This window comes from Saimiri boliviensis, chromosome 14 (assembly GCF_048565385.1).
Source record: "Saimiri boliviensis isolate mSaiBol1 chromosome 14, mSaiBol1.pri, whole genome shotgun sequence".
NCBI classification, from domain to species: Eukaryota; Metazoa; Chordata; class Mammalia; order Primates; family Cebidae; genus Saimiri; species Saimiri boliviensis.
In genome coordinates, this window is record NC_133462.1 from 10,940,902 (window position 1) to 10,954,645 (window position 13,744).

At 58.2% G+C, this 13,744-nt stretch overlaps 1 protein-coding gene across 2 annotated transcripts in view; it reads right to left on the minus strand.

The window, feature by feature from the left end:
* Positions 1-243: 243 nt before the first annotated feature.
* ARHGAP35 (Rho GTPase activating protein 35) overlaps positions 244-13,744 on the minus strand; it is a 144,164-nt gene continuing 130,663 nt past the window's right edge. For both annotated transcript variants that reach the window (XM_039465872.2, XM_039465871.2), the window contains 2 exons: positions 5,884-5,989; positions 244-4,986 (listed from right to left, as the gene is read on the minus strand). In XM_039465872.2, the coding sequence (XP_039321806.1) occupies positions 4,629-4,986; positions 5,884-5,989 (464 nt within the window). In that variant the 3' untranslated portion in view covers positions 244-4,628. The remainder of the gene's footprint in view (positions 4,987-5,883; positions 5,990-13,744) is intronic.

Consider the following 13,744-nt stretch of genomic DNA (forward strand, 5'->3'; position numbering starts at 1 on the left):
CCCCATGCCTGCCTGCAGCTCCTGTGCGCTTTAGATGATGCTGAGAACCACAGGAATGACGTGTCTAGGAAGCTGAGCTGGAGAGGAAAGCAGGTGAGAGCCCGACAGGGGAACTCCTGGCAGAGAAGACTCCTCCTCTGGGGGCCTCCTGCTGCCCGTACCCAGCTCAGGTGACCGGGGAGACCCTGGTGTGTGCTGCACTGGCCCGGTAAGGAAGAGGGGCCCCCCTTCACTTCTCTGAGGTTTGCTTTTTTACAAGATTGATTTATTAACTATGATACAGATCACATAAGGCCTTTTCAGTTTTTTACACCATTCCCATTGAGACAAGTACAATACTTTGTAGCAAATACATGATTTTAAAAAACAAAACCAAACAAAAACACCTCAGTCAGAGATGCCTCAGCCTTCCTTGAGGGCTGATCATGCACTAATCAGGTTGGAGCCTCAAAAACCCACCATGTGTTTTTTTTTTTTTTAAAAAAAGTCTGGAAATTAAGCAAACATTCCTAACACCAGCCAGATGTTCTGCTTAAAGTCCCTAAAACACAAAGAAACCATCGTTCTACTTTCTTTACATACAGGGCTTCACTTTTGCTGCAAAACAGAATTTTGGGCACACAGCCAGACTACTAACACATTTCAATACCATTAATATGTTTTTGCTTTTCTCAGAAACTCAAAATATTTGTTAATTCAACATATATAAAGATCATTTAACATGTGAAAATACAAGTACCAGAAAAATAAGCTGGCAGCAGCACTATTCCAAATTTTCAAACAAGTTTTATTTCCATACAATTCTGACATTTCCTTTTTTTTTTTTTTTTTTTTTCCTTAAATGTACACAGGGAACATGATTCTTTCTATGCGAACAATAACTTAGGCCCTGTCGTGACTACAGTGAAGGGTAGCATCGCCGCCGGCTCGGCGCGGGATGGCTGGAGGCGGCCGCCCAGGTCAGCGGTGCCTGAGGTGACCCACCGTCTCCTGCTCTGTGCCCCCCGCGCCCTCACGTCGGCTGCGCTGCACCGACCGCACCGCGGCCGCGCGCCCCCACCGGACCCGCAACAGAAACTGCCCCCTTCCTGGGCCACTTTCTGACCTGGACACAGACTACGTGCTCCAAGGGAGGAAGCCCATCCCCATTACACCTCAGAGCCACGGAGCCGGGGACGCTCCCCCCGCGCAGCTTCTCCGGATCCCTGCGCTGACCTCGAGAAAGTAGGGACTCAACCGGACCCAGTCCCCCGCGCGGCAGGCGCCCTCCTGGCCACCGCACCCTATGTTTTGTAGCTGGCGCCCCCAAAGCAGTGGCTTCTCACAGGATAGGGTGGGAGGGGAGCGCAGCTGAGGTGACTCTTGATGACAAGGTGCTGCAACTGGCCTGCTGTCAAGTTTTGGGTGTGTGTCCAGAATGCCGGTTGGCCTGTGGGGGGCTTTACCAAGGGGGTGCTGGTAAAGATCCAGGTCTCCCTTCCCTAGGAGCAGCAGGAGCTGAGGCACAGGGACGCCCCCATCCCCTCCTGGCCAGCGGACTGCTCCTATGATGTCACCCTCTGTCCACCATGACAAGGACAGACACTTTGTGCAGAAGAATCTGGGCCGCAGCAGCGCCCCGCCTCCAGCAGGGAGCAACACCAAGGCGGTGGAAGCAGAAGAGTAAGGAGACAGACGCCCGAAACGCCCTCCATCCACCTCCCCAAATGCCAGGCGACGGGAAGGACGGGCACAATGCAAAGTAAATGTGTGCTGTGGCACCCGTGTGTGACACAAGCCAAGAATTCTAAGTGGATTCACCAACCACACCACCCAGCCTCGGGTCCTCCCTCTGCAGCCGTCCAAGGTCACAGAGCCAGGATCGGTCTCTGGCTTCGCACCAAGGGCTGCTGTCCCCTCACAAGCCGTTTGCCCTCTTGCTGGGCGGGGAGGCTGCCTTGCATCCCCATTCTGGACAAGCCAGTGCCCACCCCCCCCAGTGCTGAGAACGGCATGAGGGTCCCCTGAGCACCCTCTGTGTAAGCACTTTCCAGAGCTTAGAGCCCCAGTGAAAGTGGGGGTGGGCGCAGCACAGGCCCAGCCGGCCCCAGGCACACTCCTCTGTGGCTCGAACCCAAGTGCGCGTTTGGTCTGCACGGTGCCCTGACCGGATGCTGAAGCCCAGCCTGCCACGACTGGCCCCGCCACTGAAACGACCGAGGTGTCCTCTAGTCCCTCAGCCCGGAGCAGCAGACGAGGCTGAAGAGTCGGCGGGGGAAGGTGGAACGCTGGCTTCCCATGCACGGGACGCCCTCCAGACAGGAGCAGCCACAGTCCCTGCCTGCCCACCTCGGCTGACTGGGCGCTGTGCTGGGGATGCCCCAGGCCTGGCTTCAAGTAGGGGAGGGGTAGAAAGCCAGGTGCTCCTTCTCACCGCCCCCTCCCCACCCCTAGGGAAGTCACTGGCCACGGACACATCGGTGGAGTCAGGGGCCAGGTGGCTTGCGTGCTCACACGAAAGATGTTAGCAGTGTTCGCTCAAGCAGTGAGGGGGGCCGGGCCGCTCTTGCCTGTTCACATAGGGACGGCCCAGGCCACCGCCTTGCTTTCTCCTCCACCCCCCAATTCTGTGAGGAGCTGACAGGTGAGCATCACCTCGAGAACGGTGGAGGGGTCAGTAAATGGAGCCGTTTCCTCATCTGCTCGGGGTCCAGAGCTGGGAGAATTTGAGATAATGTGTCTGCCAACCTCAGCTAAAATGAAACACAGATGTCACCTTCCAGCCAACCCTGAGCCTACAGAGCCAGGCACAGCTCCGCCAGAAGAGACAAAAATCCACCATCCAACATTCACAGAAAACACGCCTGAACCCTGGGTTTGTTCTCCGATTCGTGTTCAAGAGGCGGTAAAACTTGCAAGGGTAGATGAGCATTTCCGCACCTTCGCTGGCCATTAAAAACTAGAGACAGGGAGCCGGCCACCCCCAGAGGGAGCTCGGGAGCTGAAGGGCCACTCCCACCTCGAGCCACTGCAGGCGGGGACACGCAGGGCAGCTGCAGACGCCGGGGAGATATGCCTGTCAGGCCCCTGGAATATACCACAGATCCCGCTTCTTAAAGTGCAACGAGCCCCAAGGGCTGTCTGGTGTGGGGCCCTCTGTACCCCATTAGCCCTTGCCTGCGGTGCCTCAAGTCAGGCTTCCTGGACACAGAGGCCACGGCCCAGCCATGCAAGTTTGCTGTGCTAGGGGGCAGAGGTGGGCAGAAGAGCTTTCCCTGGGGCAGTGGGAAGGCTGGGCCAGGGTGGTGGTGGGTGACAGGCTGGCATGGCACCTCCGGGCTGGCCAGGACCAGGAAGGATGCCCCTTCGAGGGGACCAGCAGACTGCCACTCCTTCAAGTGCCCCACCCCGCCATATCCCCATCCACACCTCTGATGGTGGCCTCCATGTCTGGGATAGAATGATTCAACACCAAACATATCAACCCCAACCCAAGTGCACCTGGCACTTTCCAGCTGTCCCCACCTCCCCGGCAAGCACCCACACACACTCACACGCGCGCACACACACCCCACACACATGCTCAAGTAGTGTTTCAATCGCAATGGCCTGTGTTCTAGGGCAGCCCAGGCTCCGGCCTGCTGTGCCATCTCCCCGGCTCTCCCCAGCAAGGGCGCAAACCCTCCTCCTGGGCAAAGGGGGGATCTGGTGCTTAGACCTCAGTGGGTGAGTGGGATCCCAGCAGGCTCTCAGGCCACAGCTGCAGGCATCCTGGTTTTGCTGCCACAAAGACGAGGGCCACGTCCACGCGTGCGCCTCCCTCCCGGCAGAGGCAGGCGCAGTGGAATCTTGAGGTCTGTAGTTTGCTTTTTGTGGTTTCTTCCTTTTTCTTTTCATTAGCGGAGGGGTTTTCCATTTTTCCTCCTAGTGTTCCTTTGTTTGCGAGGGAATATATGGGGAAGCCTGTGGCGTGGGCCGGTGGGGAGCCCCACTCGGTGCTCAGGCACAAAGCTGTCCTCCACTGTTCTCATCTGCAGGGCCAGCACCCTCAGCAGGTACCTAGTGGTGGCAGAGCCATGGCCTACATGTTCCTAAGGAGGCCGCCAGCCAGGCTGCACCCCTACCTTGGTGGGGGGGGGTGCGCAGATACGGAAGGTGGGAAGAGAGGGACCAATAGAAAGTGTTGTCTTCTCTTCGGGGGTTGCCAGCCCGCCCTGGGGCAGGCCTGAATCTCGCAGCATCCTCCTCCCTGGCAAAGACCAGGGCACTGTCCGGACCACGGGCTCTGTACAAGCAAGGGGAGGCGCCCTGAGGCCGGTGTGTGCAGCCAGGTGGGGTGGTGGTCCAGGGAATAGAGGGAGGGCACTGGGGCCACTGCCTCCCTAGTTCAGTCCTCAAAGGGGTCCAAGTCAAAGGACAGGGCCCCCTGGCTGCTGCCTGCAGCCAGCCCAGGTCTGCAGCGCTGGGCCCAGGGCACCTGCCAGCCCGGCCTGTGGTACCATTGGCTGGTACTCCCACGGAGGTCTTGAGAAGGTGATGGGAGGGCCACTGGCCCCTGCCCCTGCCCCCAGTGGACTTGGTTTTGTTCAAGGCCAAATGCCACCCCGATAGAGAGGACTGGTTCTCCTGAAGCCCCAGGCCTTGGTGGCTCACAGCGTGTGTTCGGCTTGAAGCTGGGAGGGAAGCAGTGGCTGCAGTGGGGACTGGGGGGTAGGTGGAGGTGACTGGGGGGGTGACGGCTGACTCGTGACAGGCGTGGAAGTGAGGAAGGGGACAGTGGAAGCCACGGCAGAGGGGGAGCTGGGCCTGGCGCCGGGGGGCTCCGTGATGGGCCGATTGTAGAAGAAGAAGGGGCACTGCTGGATGAAGAGTTCAATGATTGTCTGGTAGGTGCGCGTGGCTGTGAGGGCGTCCATGGTGCTGAAGTCAGGTCTCATCAAGGTGGGCCAGAAGCAGATGGAGAGGTTCTCGCTGGTCATGAGATTTACCTTGTTGTTGTGGCTGACCCTGCAGGTGACACCAAATTCAACAGTCAGAACGGAGCAGGCCCTGCCTGGCTCTGGGCACTCATGATCTTCAGCACCCAGGCCGAGCCCCACCTGCACGCCCTCAGCCAGAGCAGAAAAGGCCACACATAGCTCTCTCTGCCCTGCCCTGCCCGGAAGGCTGTGCCCTCAGTGCCCTCTCCCCTCCAGGCCAGCTCCGCCACGTGGCCAGCCACGGAGAGGCTGCCTGGAGTCCTGCACGCCCCTGGGGGTGGACGGACCACCTCAGGGATTCACACAGCCAGCCAAGGCGGTGGCGGTGCTCCAGCTGTGCGGAGGGAGGGAGACCGCGTACCCTAAGCCAGAGCACCGTCAGATGCCACTCGGCCAGCAGCCCTCCTCCGGGCGCACGTAAGCTCAGGGACAGCCACACGGTCTCCTGCCTGCAGTGTGCTCCTGGCCGGAGGCTGGTTCTCTCCTGCAGCACACCTTTGGAGGTGCAGGGTCCTGGCCTGCCCCCGCTGGGAATGTGAACGTTGAGAGAGGACTTTCGGGGGCTCTGAGGCGTTTCTGATTCAGAAGATTTCTGGAGCAACAGCACCAACCAGAGGATCTTCTTTCTCTGCCAGCTTTGGGACACAGGCTGTATAGGAGGCCCCACGGCCCCGCCAGAGCCAAGTGCACTGTCTGGTGTTGGGCAGGTCTGGGGCCACGTGGGCCTCCCTCAGATAGGAGCAGGGAGGAGGCCTGAGGATGGGCGAGTGGCAAAGGCTCTGGGCGCTGAGCCCAGAGGGCCCCACGGGAGGCCGGCCAGCACCCCCTCCAGTCCAGGGCCTGACGCTGCTACTGGCTTGAGGACAGAGCCTTGTTCTGCAACACATGGTCCCCTGGCTATCCATTAGAAGGCCCTGCGACTTACTTGTTTAGGTGAGAGATGACATACTTGAAGACTTCGTGGTTTTCCTTTGGAAATTTCTTTAATACCTCCTTAAGGGCATGCAACTTCTGCTCCCGGTCGTTGATTTCTGAGGAGAGAAAACCAAAGCCTTTCATGGCCGAGGCTGGTGGCCACCCCAGGGTGTGCTCTGTGATGGGCCTTCTCTGAGGGCAGCCCAGGGCTTTCTGATGACACCAACCCCTCTCCTTCCCCAAAGCCTGTGCCCAAGGCTGGCACACCTGGCAGTGGCACTGGCCCAGGGGCCTGGCCCACCTCTGTGTCCCAGGCCCCCGCTGAAGAGCCGCACTGTATGCCTGGGGCTTCCTGGCCCCCACCACCCGAGACAGAACACTCAGAGGGGCCCCGCCATAAAGAACACCATTCTTTACTCATCCGGTTGCCCCTGGAGACAGGCATCCCTACGCAGAAAGCTTGCTTGCTTCCTGACCAGATGGAGCCGGGCGGCCGCTGCCATCCACCCACGCCCACAGACCTTCGAGGGAGGGAGGCTGTCATGAGACCAAGGCCCTGTCCTTTTCCTAGAGACACAGGGACCCTCCACACATCCCCCTGTTGGACGGGCTCACGCAAACAGTGGGGGAATTCTTATGCACTTCGTCAAAGGAACTACGCACCCCTTTCCCCAGCACCCAGACTTTGCCCATTGCGGAATCCTAATGTCCTGGGAGAGGGAAACAACAGCCTCGAATCAGCACGAGAGCCACGCGAGGCCCAGATCAGTGAGTCCCACGATCAGTGAGGCAGGAACTCGTCACCCTGTTTTGAGGATGAGGCGGCCGAGGTTAGAAGTTGCAGAGCTGGGCCTGGCTGCAGGGCCTGAGCCGTGGCCACTGGCCCGACATCCCGGAGTGGAGTGGGTGTGGCCCACCTTGGCTGGGAAGGGCACCTGGCGAGGCACAACAGTCCCAGAGCCCACCTGGGGCCCAGTTGGCTAAGACAGATTTCTCCGTGCACGGAAAGAGTGCCCGTGTTTCCTTCTTGGACTCCAGGGCTCAAAACCACAGGAGGGTCTCACAAAGGAGATGGCAGCTATCTCACGACTGGCGGCCGTAGGGGGGTGAAGAAGGGTCTGTTAAACCGCCAATTGTTGCTAACGGGTTTGGGGGCACAGGCTCCTTTGAGATGGATGGCGGTGCCACGATGAGACGCATGTGTACTATTCTGCCGATGATCCGGAAGGGGTGCGGACTGCCCGAACCAGGTATTCTAAAGCTGTGGCCTCCTAGTCACCTCTGCAGCAGGTGATGTGCCCAGACAGTGAGTTATGGGAGCTGCACGAGGACCCTGGTGAGAGTGAGACCCGAAGGGTAGACAGAACACCGACGGCAGCAGGCTGAGCAGGGAGCAAGGTCCTGTGGTGGTCTGAAGTCCACGTCCTGACTCGGGTGGCCCTGGGAACAAATCTGCCCTCTCATACCAACCGGGTCACCTTGGGCAAGTGGCACCTAGAGCCAGTCTCCTTGTCTGTAAAAGGGGCTTTGGACAGTGCCTCCTTCGTTCAGAGACACCCCGCAGTTAAATGAAGAGGTCACAGCTGGACACAAAATACGGGTACCTGGGAGGCGGTCTGACTCGCAGGAGCCTGGGGGAGGGAGGCTGCAGGGCTGGAAGGGGCAGCGCTCCCGGAGCTCTCCCGGCAGCCTAATGAGGATGAATGAAACCGGGCAAGTCTGCGGCCTTGAGTGTGACTTGATGAGAGCCGTGTTTTGGTAACATCCATCCATCAGAAATGACTGACAAAGTCCTGGGAGCTAGTTATTGGGCTACGGGCAGCTTCATTTCTCTCAATCCAAGGTTTATTTTAAGGGCTCCACCTCTAGGACACACTCTTTTTTCTTTTTTCCTGTCGCCCAGGCTGGAGTGTAGTGTTGTGATCTCGGCTGACTGCAGCCTCTGCCTCCTGGGTTCAAGCGATTCTCCTGCCTCAGCCTCCAAAGCAGCTGGGATTACAGGTGCATACCACCATGCCCAGCCAATTTTTATATTTTTAGTAGAGACAGGGTTTCACCATGTTGGCCAGGATGTTCTCGAACTCCTGACCTCGGGTGGTCTGCCCGCCTCAGCCTCTCAAAGTGTTGGAATTACAGGCGTAAGCCACTGCACCCGGCTATGAGGACACTCTTTTCTATGACCTTGAGTCTTCAAATAATTTCATTGCCATGTTACAATAAACTGTTTACATAAAAAAAGTAAACTGCTGTAGGGAGGACCGGAGACTATTAGAAAATGCAGGCGGCATGTGTGTGGTGTAGAGCGTCGCTTCATAAAACCATCATGCCCCCTTCCAGCTGCTAGCTTGGCACAGGAGGACACGGGTCTCTCTGAAGGTACCTGTACAACCGAAACACAGCTGTGTTTGTCTTAATTAGGCATCGAATGGCAGCACCTTTACATAAGAGCCGGGTGTCACCCCATCCTCTGGCTGGAGGCAGGAAATGGGGCTGGCAAAGCCCAGGTCTGCCAGGGACATCTTCTCTCCTTCCCATCTGACAAGCAGCAAGGAGGGTGGCTTTGTTTCTTCCTTAGGGGGTGAGGAGAGGCAGGTGTAGGAGTTACAGAGCCTGCTTTGATAATAATTTAGGGACAGGCCGGGCACGGTGGCGCACGCCTGTAAACATAGCACTTTGGGAGGCTGACGTGGGCAGATCACTTGAGGTGAGGCGTTCGAGACCAGCCTGGCCAACATGGCAAAATCCTGTCTCTATTAAAAATACAAAAATTAGCTGGATGTGGTGGCATGCACGTGTAATCCCAGCCACTTGGGAGGCTGAGGCAGAAGGATCACTTGACCAGGAGGTGGAGGTTGTAGTGAGCTGAGATCGCGCCACTGCACTCCAGCCTGGGTGACAGAGCGACTCCGTCTCAAAAAAAAAAAAAAAAAAAAAAGAAAAGAAAAGAAAAGAAAAGAAAATTAGAGGCCGCCCCCTAAAATCCCAGCCTCCTCCTGCATGTGCACCTCACCAAGCGCCTGTTGAGGAGCCGCTGGCTGGTCTCCTGGCCTGCTCCCCTCCCCACTGGCTGCCTGGTCCAGATATTCCCGCATACTGAGCAGCACCAGGAGCTCGCTGGGCAGAGGTGAAGGAGGGCGAGAGGCGCTTCCACTCAAGTCTGGCTCATACGAAAAGCAAGGCCAACCTTGTCAACATCCTTTTGACTCAGCTGTATTCACCTCTTCCCTTAAGCAAAGCCTGCCCTCACCCCACCAGGGCCTCTCTGCCGAGGGACCTTCTCCAGGCTCTGGCCGAAGCCTCTCCACATGGCAAAGGCACCAGTGGCTGCTTAGATTTGGGCCCCGCCCGAGTGCTGGCGGGACAGCCCCACGGCTTTCTTCCTGCAGCCCTGAGCGCAGGCCTGCGTGGAAGGTGGGACTGGCTGCTGCCCATATGCGGGCTGAGAAACCCACTCCAGAGGCCAAGTGAAGGCCACAAGGCTGGTGACGGTGAAGGTGGCTGGGACCCCGTCTCCCAGCTCAGCCCATCTGCTGTGGGTCCCCCGGTCCCTGCCTCCCTGCATGTGGTAAAGTCCTCTCTGACTGCAGCGTCCTCTGACAGGAAAGGGGATGGGGGCCCCTCCAGGGTGCTGCCTTCACCAGCTAGGACACCACACTTTTTTTCTATACCCACCCTTCCCTGACCCAGGACTGGGGGGTACCAGCAGTGTCTGTGCCTGTGTGGTATTTTCAGTTGCCCTGGTTCGAACCAGGCACAGGTCCCTTTGACTGTCCTTAGCGAGGGAGGAGGTGACTCTGACCCTGAGGCAGGTGGGCCTGAAAGGGGCTGGGCTGAGCACATGGGATGGGTGAGGCTGTGTGGTGACAGCGCCCCATTCTTGCCTCGTCAGACAATGCGAACTGTTTTATTCTCGGATTTGGGAGGACCCCTCCTCCTTGGGTCATTGGTTGGTTCACGGTGGGTGGGGAGGAGCAGACGTTTGCTGGGCCCGCTCCTGCCCGGGCACCATTTCACATGCTGGGGATGCAGTAGAGAACAAAACCAAATTCCCTGCTGATTACGGTCTAGTGGAATGAGGGAAAGGACCCAGCGGATCCCTCCTCAACCAGGAGGTCCGGACCGGCTCCTCAAGGCCTTCCTGGCCCAGCCCCCGTCTCCCCTCCGACCACCATCCTGGTCCCCAGGAGTTCACGGCGCCTCTGGCCAACTGCTGCTTGCTGAGCTTGGTGCTGCTGCAGCTGTGCTGCTCCAGCCTGGGCGTGGTCAAGCATGGACTCCGGCGGCCCTGGGCCAGAAGCCTGGGGAACAAGCTGGTGGCCAAGGGCCAGCCCCCGCCATGCACCCTAGACATCTGTCCTGTGGTGCTGCCGCAGGCCGGGGCCACAGTCTGTGTGGACCTGGGTCACAGGGCAGCAGCGCACTCAGGGGAGCCACTCACCATCTTCGGTGGAGCCCTGATCTACAGGGGCCTGCAGCTTTAACAGGGGGGCTGGCCCGCCCCGGCCAGGTGTCTACACTGGTCAAAGAAACAGCAGGGGCAATGAGCTCCCAGGGTCCCTGCTGGGAAGGGGCTGTCAGGGCACCCAGCCCTGGGTGAGCTACTGCAACCCAGACCCACCATGGTACAGGTGCCCAGGGGGGCCCCTCCCCATGCCTGGTGTGCGCTGGTTTGTGGACTCCCGGGTCCGCTCCTCCAGACTTTTGGTGTAACCTTCATCCCCTTCAGAGTCCCCTCTGGACCCAGACTCTGGAGGGCTGGTCCTCACATCCTTTGCTCCCTCAGCCTGCCCTTCGGGAGTAACAAGAGCAAACCATCTTGCTCCAGTATGAGGTCAGGGGTAGACAGGAGTCCAGGGGCGTGGGCTGGGGGAGACGGCGGCCTCCGGAGGAGACGCAGGCTCCACGGTGCGCTTGGCCCTCTGCTTGGCTCGGCTCCCAGTGGCTCTGCTCTTGCTTAGGGGGTGTGGGCTGGGGGAAGCACCCGCTGCTTAGGGCCCCAGCGGCACCTCTTCCTGGGACATTACTTTTGAACTTAGGGGCCAGTCGACTGAGACAGCAAGAAACGTCCAGGCGAGACATTTCTGGGCCAGCTGAATCAAGACAGCCTGGAAGCAGATCCAGCAATTTAGAACAATTGAGGCCCCAAGAACTCAGGAGGAAGGAGAGCGGACAGCCAGAGGGTACAGGGCCCTTACCAAGCAGCTTCCCATCTCTCTTACGGCACAGAGACACCAGGCCTCACACAGCCAGAACACTGATTCAGAGTCACACAAATTGGCGGCAGGGACCCTGTTCCCAAATAACACTGCCCTAGCTGTGCCATGCCACTTGCCATCACTGGCACCCAGGCTGCCAACCAAGCTCTAGGCCCGGGTCTGCTGCTGCCAGCTTAGTGCCTGGAGGAAAGTCCCTGCTGGCCACTGCTGACCACCTGCACGCCTGCATCACCAGGAAAGGGAAAGCCTGGCTCAAGGTCACAGCCCTGCCGTCATCATGCAGGCTCGTCCGGCCTCTGTTCTCCCCGCCCCTGGGGCTCTCCCCGCCCCAGGTGGTAAACAACTCCAAGGCCAAGACCTCACTCTGTGGGGCCCAGAATGGAGAATCCAGGCTGTCCTTCCCCAGAGACGTGGCTTTGCCTGTCAGCAGGACCTGTTGAGTGTCCTGTCCCATCAGGCTGAGCTGGGGACCTCATAAGTGTGTCCACTGCCATCTGTCCCTGTGTACACAGGGCCTGGCTCTCTGAAATTCATGACCCTGTGTGGGTGTGAGGAACACCCCGTGCCCTCGGGCAGCTATCTGGACAGAGGAAAGGAAGGCAGGATCCCCGAATCAGCAACGTCCCAAGGCAGCTCGTGCTCAAGAGCGCAGAGAGCAGCAGGGCCGTCCCCTGGTGGCCTTGGCTGCACTGATTATCTCAAGCCTAAACGGCCTCATTTGTCAAATGGAAAGGGCGAGACCATGAGCCGGCATCCTGAACCACGCAGGGGTCACACACACCCCCTTCGACAATCTCATGAAAATGGCCTCTCTCTAAATTAAGAAGACTGTTTTGTGGGCAGTTACAGGGAGTTAATGGGGGCCCTGGAGCCACAGGTCCTTTGCCCATGACCCTCTGGTCTGAGATGGAGCCACCTCTAGCCCCCCTTCCAGCACAGAAGCCACAGGGCAGGGCCCATGGACACTGGTTAGATGGGGGTAACTCTGGACAGGCAGGGAGCAGGGAGTCGCCAGAGACAGGGGAGACACACCAGGCCAGCAACTCTCTCTTGAAGGCGGGGCTGGGCTGCAGAGAAGAGACAACACAGGTAGCACAAGCCTTTTCCTCCGGCTCCTGAAACCCTGGCCCACCTCCCCTGTGAGGCCCTCTTCCTGTGTCTTCCTTGCTGGGGTTTGCGGCTTCAAGCTCAGCTTGCTTTGGCCTGTCTGCAGAGAGCTTCAGCTTGCACCCACGGAGGGCAGGTACTCAAGCCCTGGCTTGCCGCTCCCTAGCGGTGTGACCCTTGGCAGGCTGTGTCACCTCCGAGAAGCTGCTTCTTTCTCTGTAAAATGGAGATGTATTATAACATCATCTCCCTCAAAGGAAGATCAGTGGTGGGAACCAAACGCCGGTGGAGGGCTGGGCTGGGCCTAGGCATGCACACGAGCCCTGGGTGTTGTGGCTGCTGCTGCTGCTCATTTCTGAACCCCCCACATGTCACCTCAAAAACGTGGTAGGAAAATAACTGGCGAATAATCACACACATCTCCATTTGGCAGTACATTTTCAGCAGTGTTCAATATTGTGAAAATTCTGGAGCTAAGAAAACCATTTGATAGTGACCTTGGTATTTGTTGTGATGGGATTTGAAACTGGTTCCAAGGCCTGAACACATATGGACACAATAGCTCTCTGGTCAAGTTGACGTAGCCATGGAAACCCCAGCCAGTCTGGGAAGAGCCACTCTGGGGCATGATCATCTTTTTTCCATTATATCCCTTAACACCGCTAACTTTTGCTGCACCGCCTGGTATCTGTGGCTCAGCTGAACGCAGCCCTGCTTTTCGGTCAACTGCTCTGGCCGTGAGAGGTGCCGTGTCAGCACGAGCTTCTCCTCTCCCATCCACTTAGGTCAGGTTCAAGACAGCAGAGCCCCCTTAGAGTGTAGCGTGGGGCACAGGAAGCACACAATGGGAAGAGGAAGTGGGAACCTCCATCCTTTCCCAGGCTGCGCAGTGACAGCGGCAAGAAGCTACCTCTTGAGCCGTGGAAGCTGCTGTGGGAAGGGCGGCTGATCCCCTATCAACAGCACCTCCCACTTTTGCCTGCCCCTGAACCCTACACAAAAAGATGCTATGTCAGCAGTTCCTGCAGAAACAATGGGGTTCTGCTGGGTGCCAGGATTTCACGCACCTCTAGATGGCGCCAAGTCAAGACAAATGCAGACAGGAATTCCCGGCTTTCCGCAAACTGGGTACCAGTCCACGCCTTCCTCTTTTCCTGACTCCCACTGTGAGATGAGCTTCGGTGGAAAGAAAGCTGGCTCCAGAATAGAGATTTCCCATGCAACTTCACATCTGTGCCTGCCTGGGGCCTGCTGGAGAAGTGACTGCTGGGAAAGCCTCTATCTTCAGATGGCAGGATCAGAGGAGAAGCCTGCAACTGTCCCCACCCGACCCGCTAACTCCCCTGGAGAAACCCTGACTCCCGTCTTCAGAAGGCAGATGGGAAGGAGGGCCAGGCTATTCTATGACTGTCCCAGGAATACCACAGTCTCCTGCCCCATCTCTGTGGGCTTAAATAAGGTCAGGAGCTGTGAACAACTCCAGACAGCTGAGAGAGTGGACAGAGTAAGGTGAAGGTGGCATCCAGGTTGTGAAACGGACATCACAGG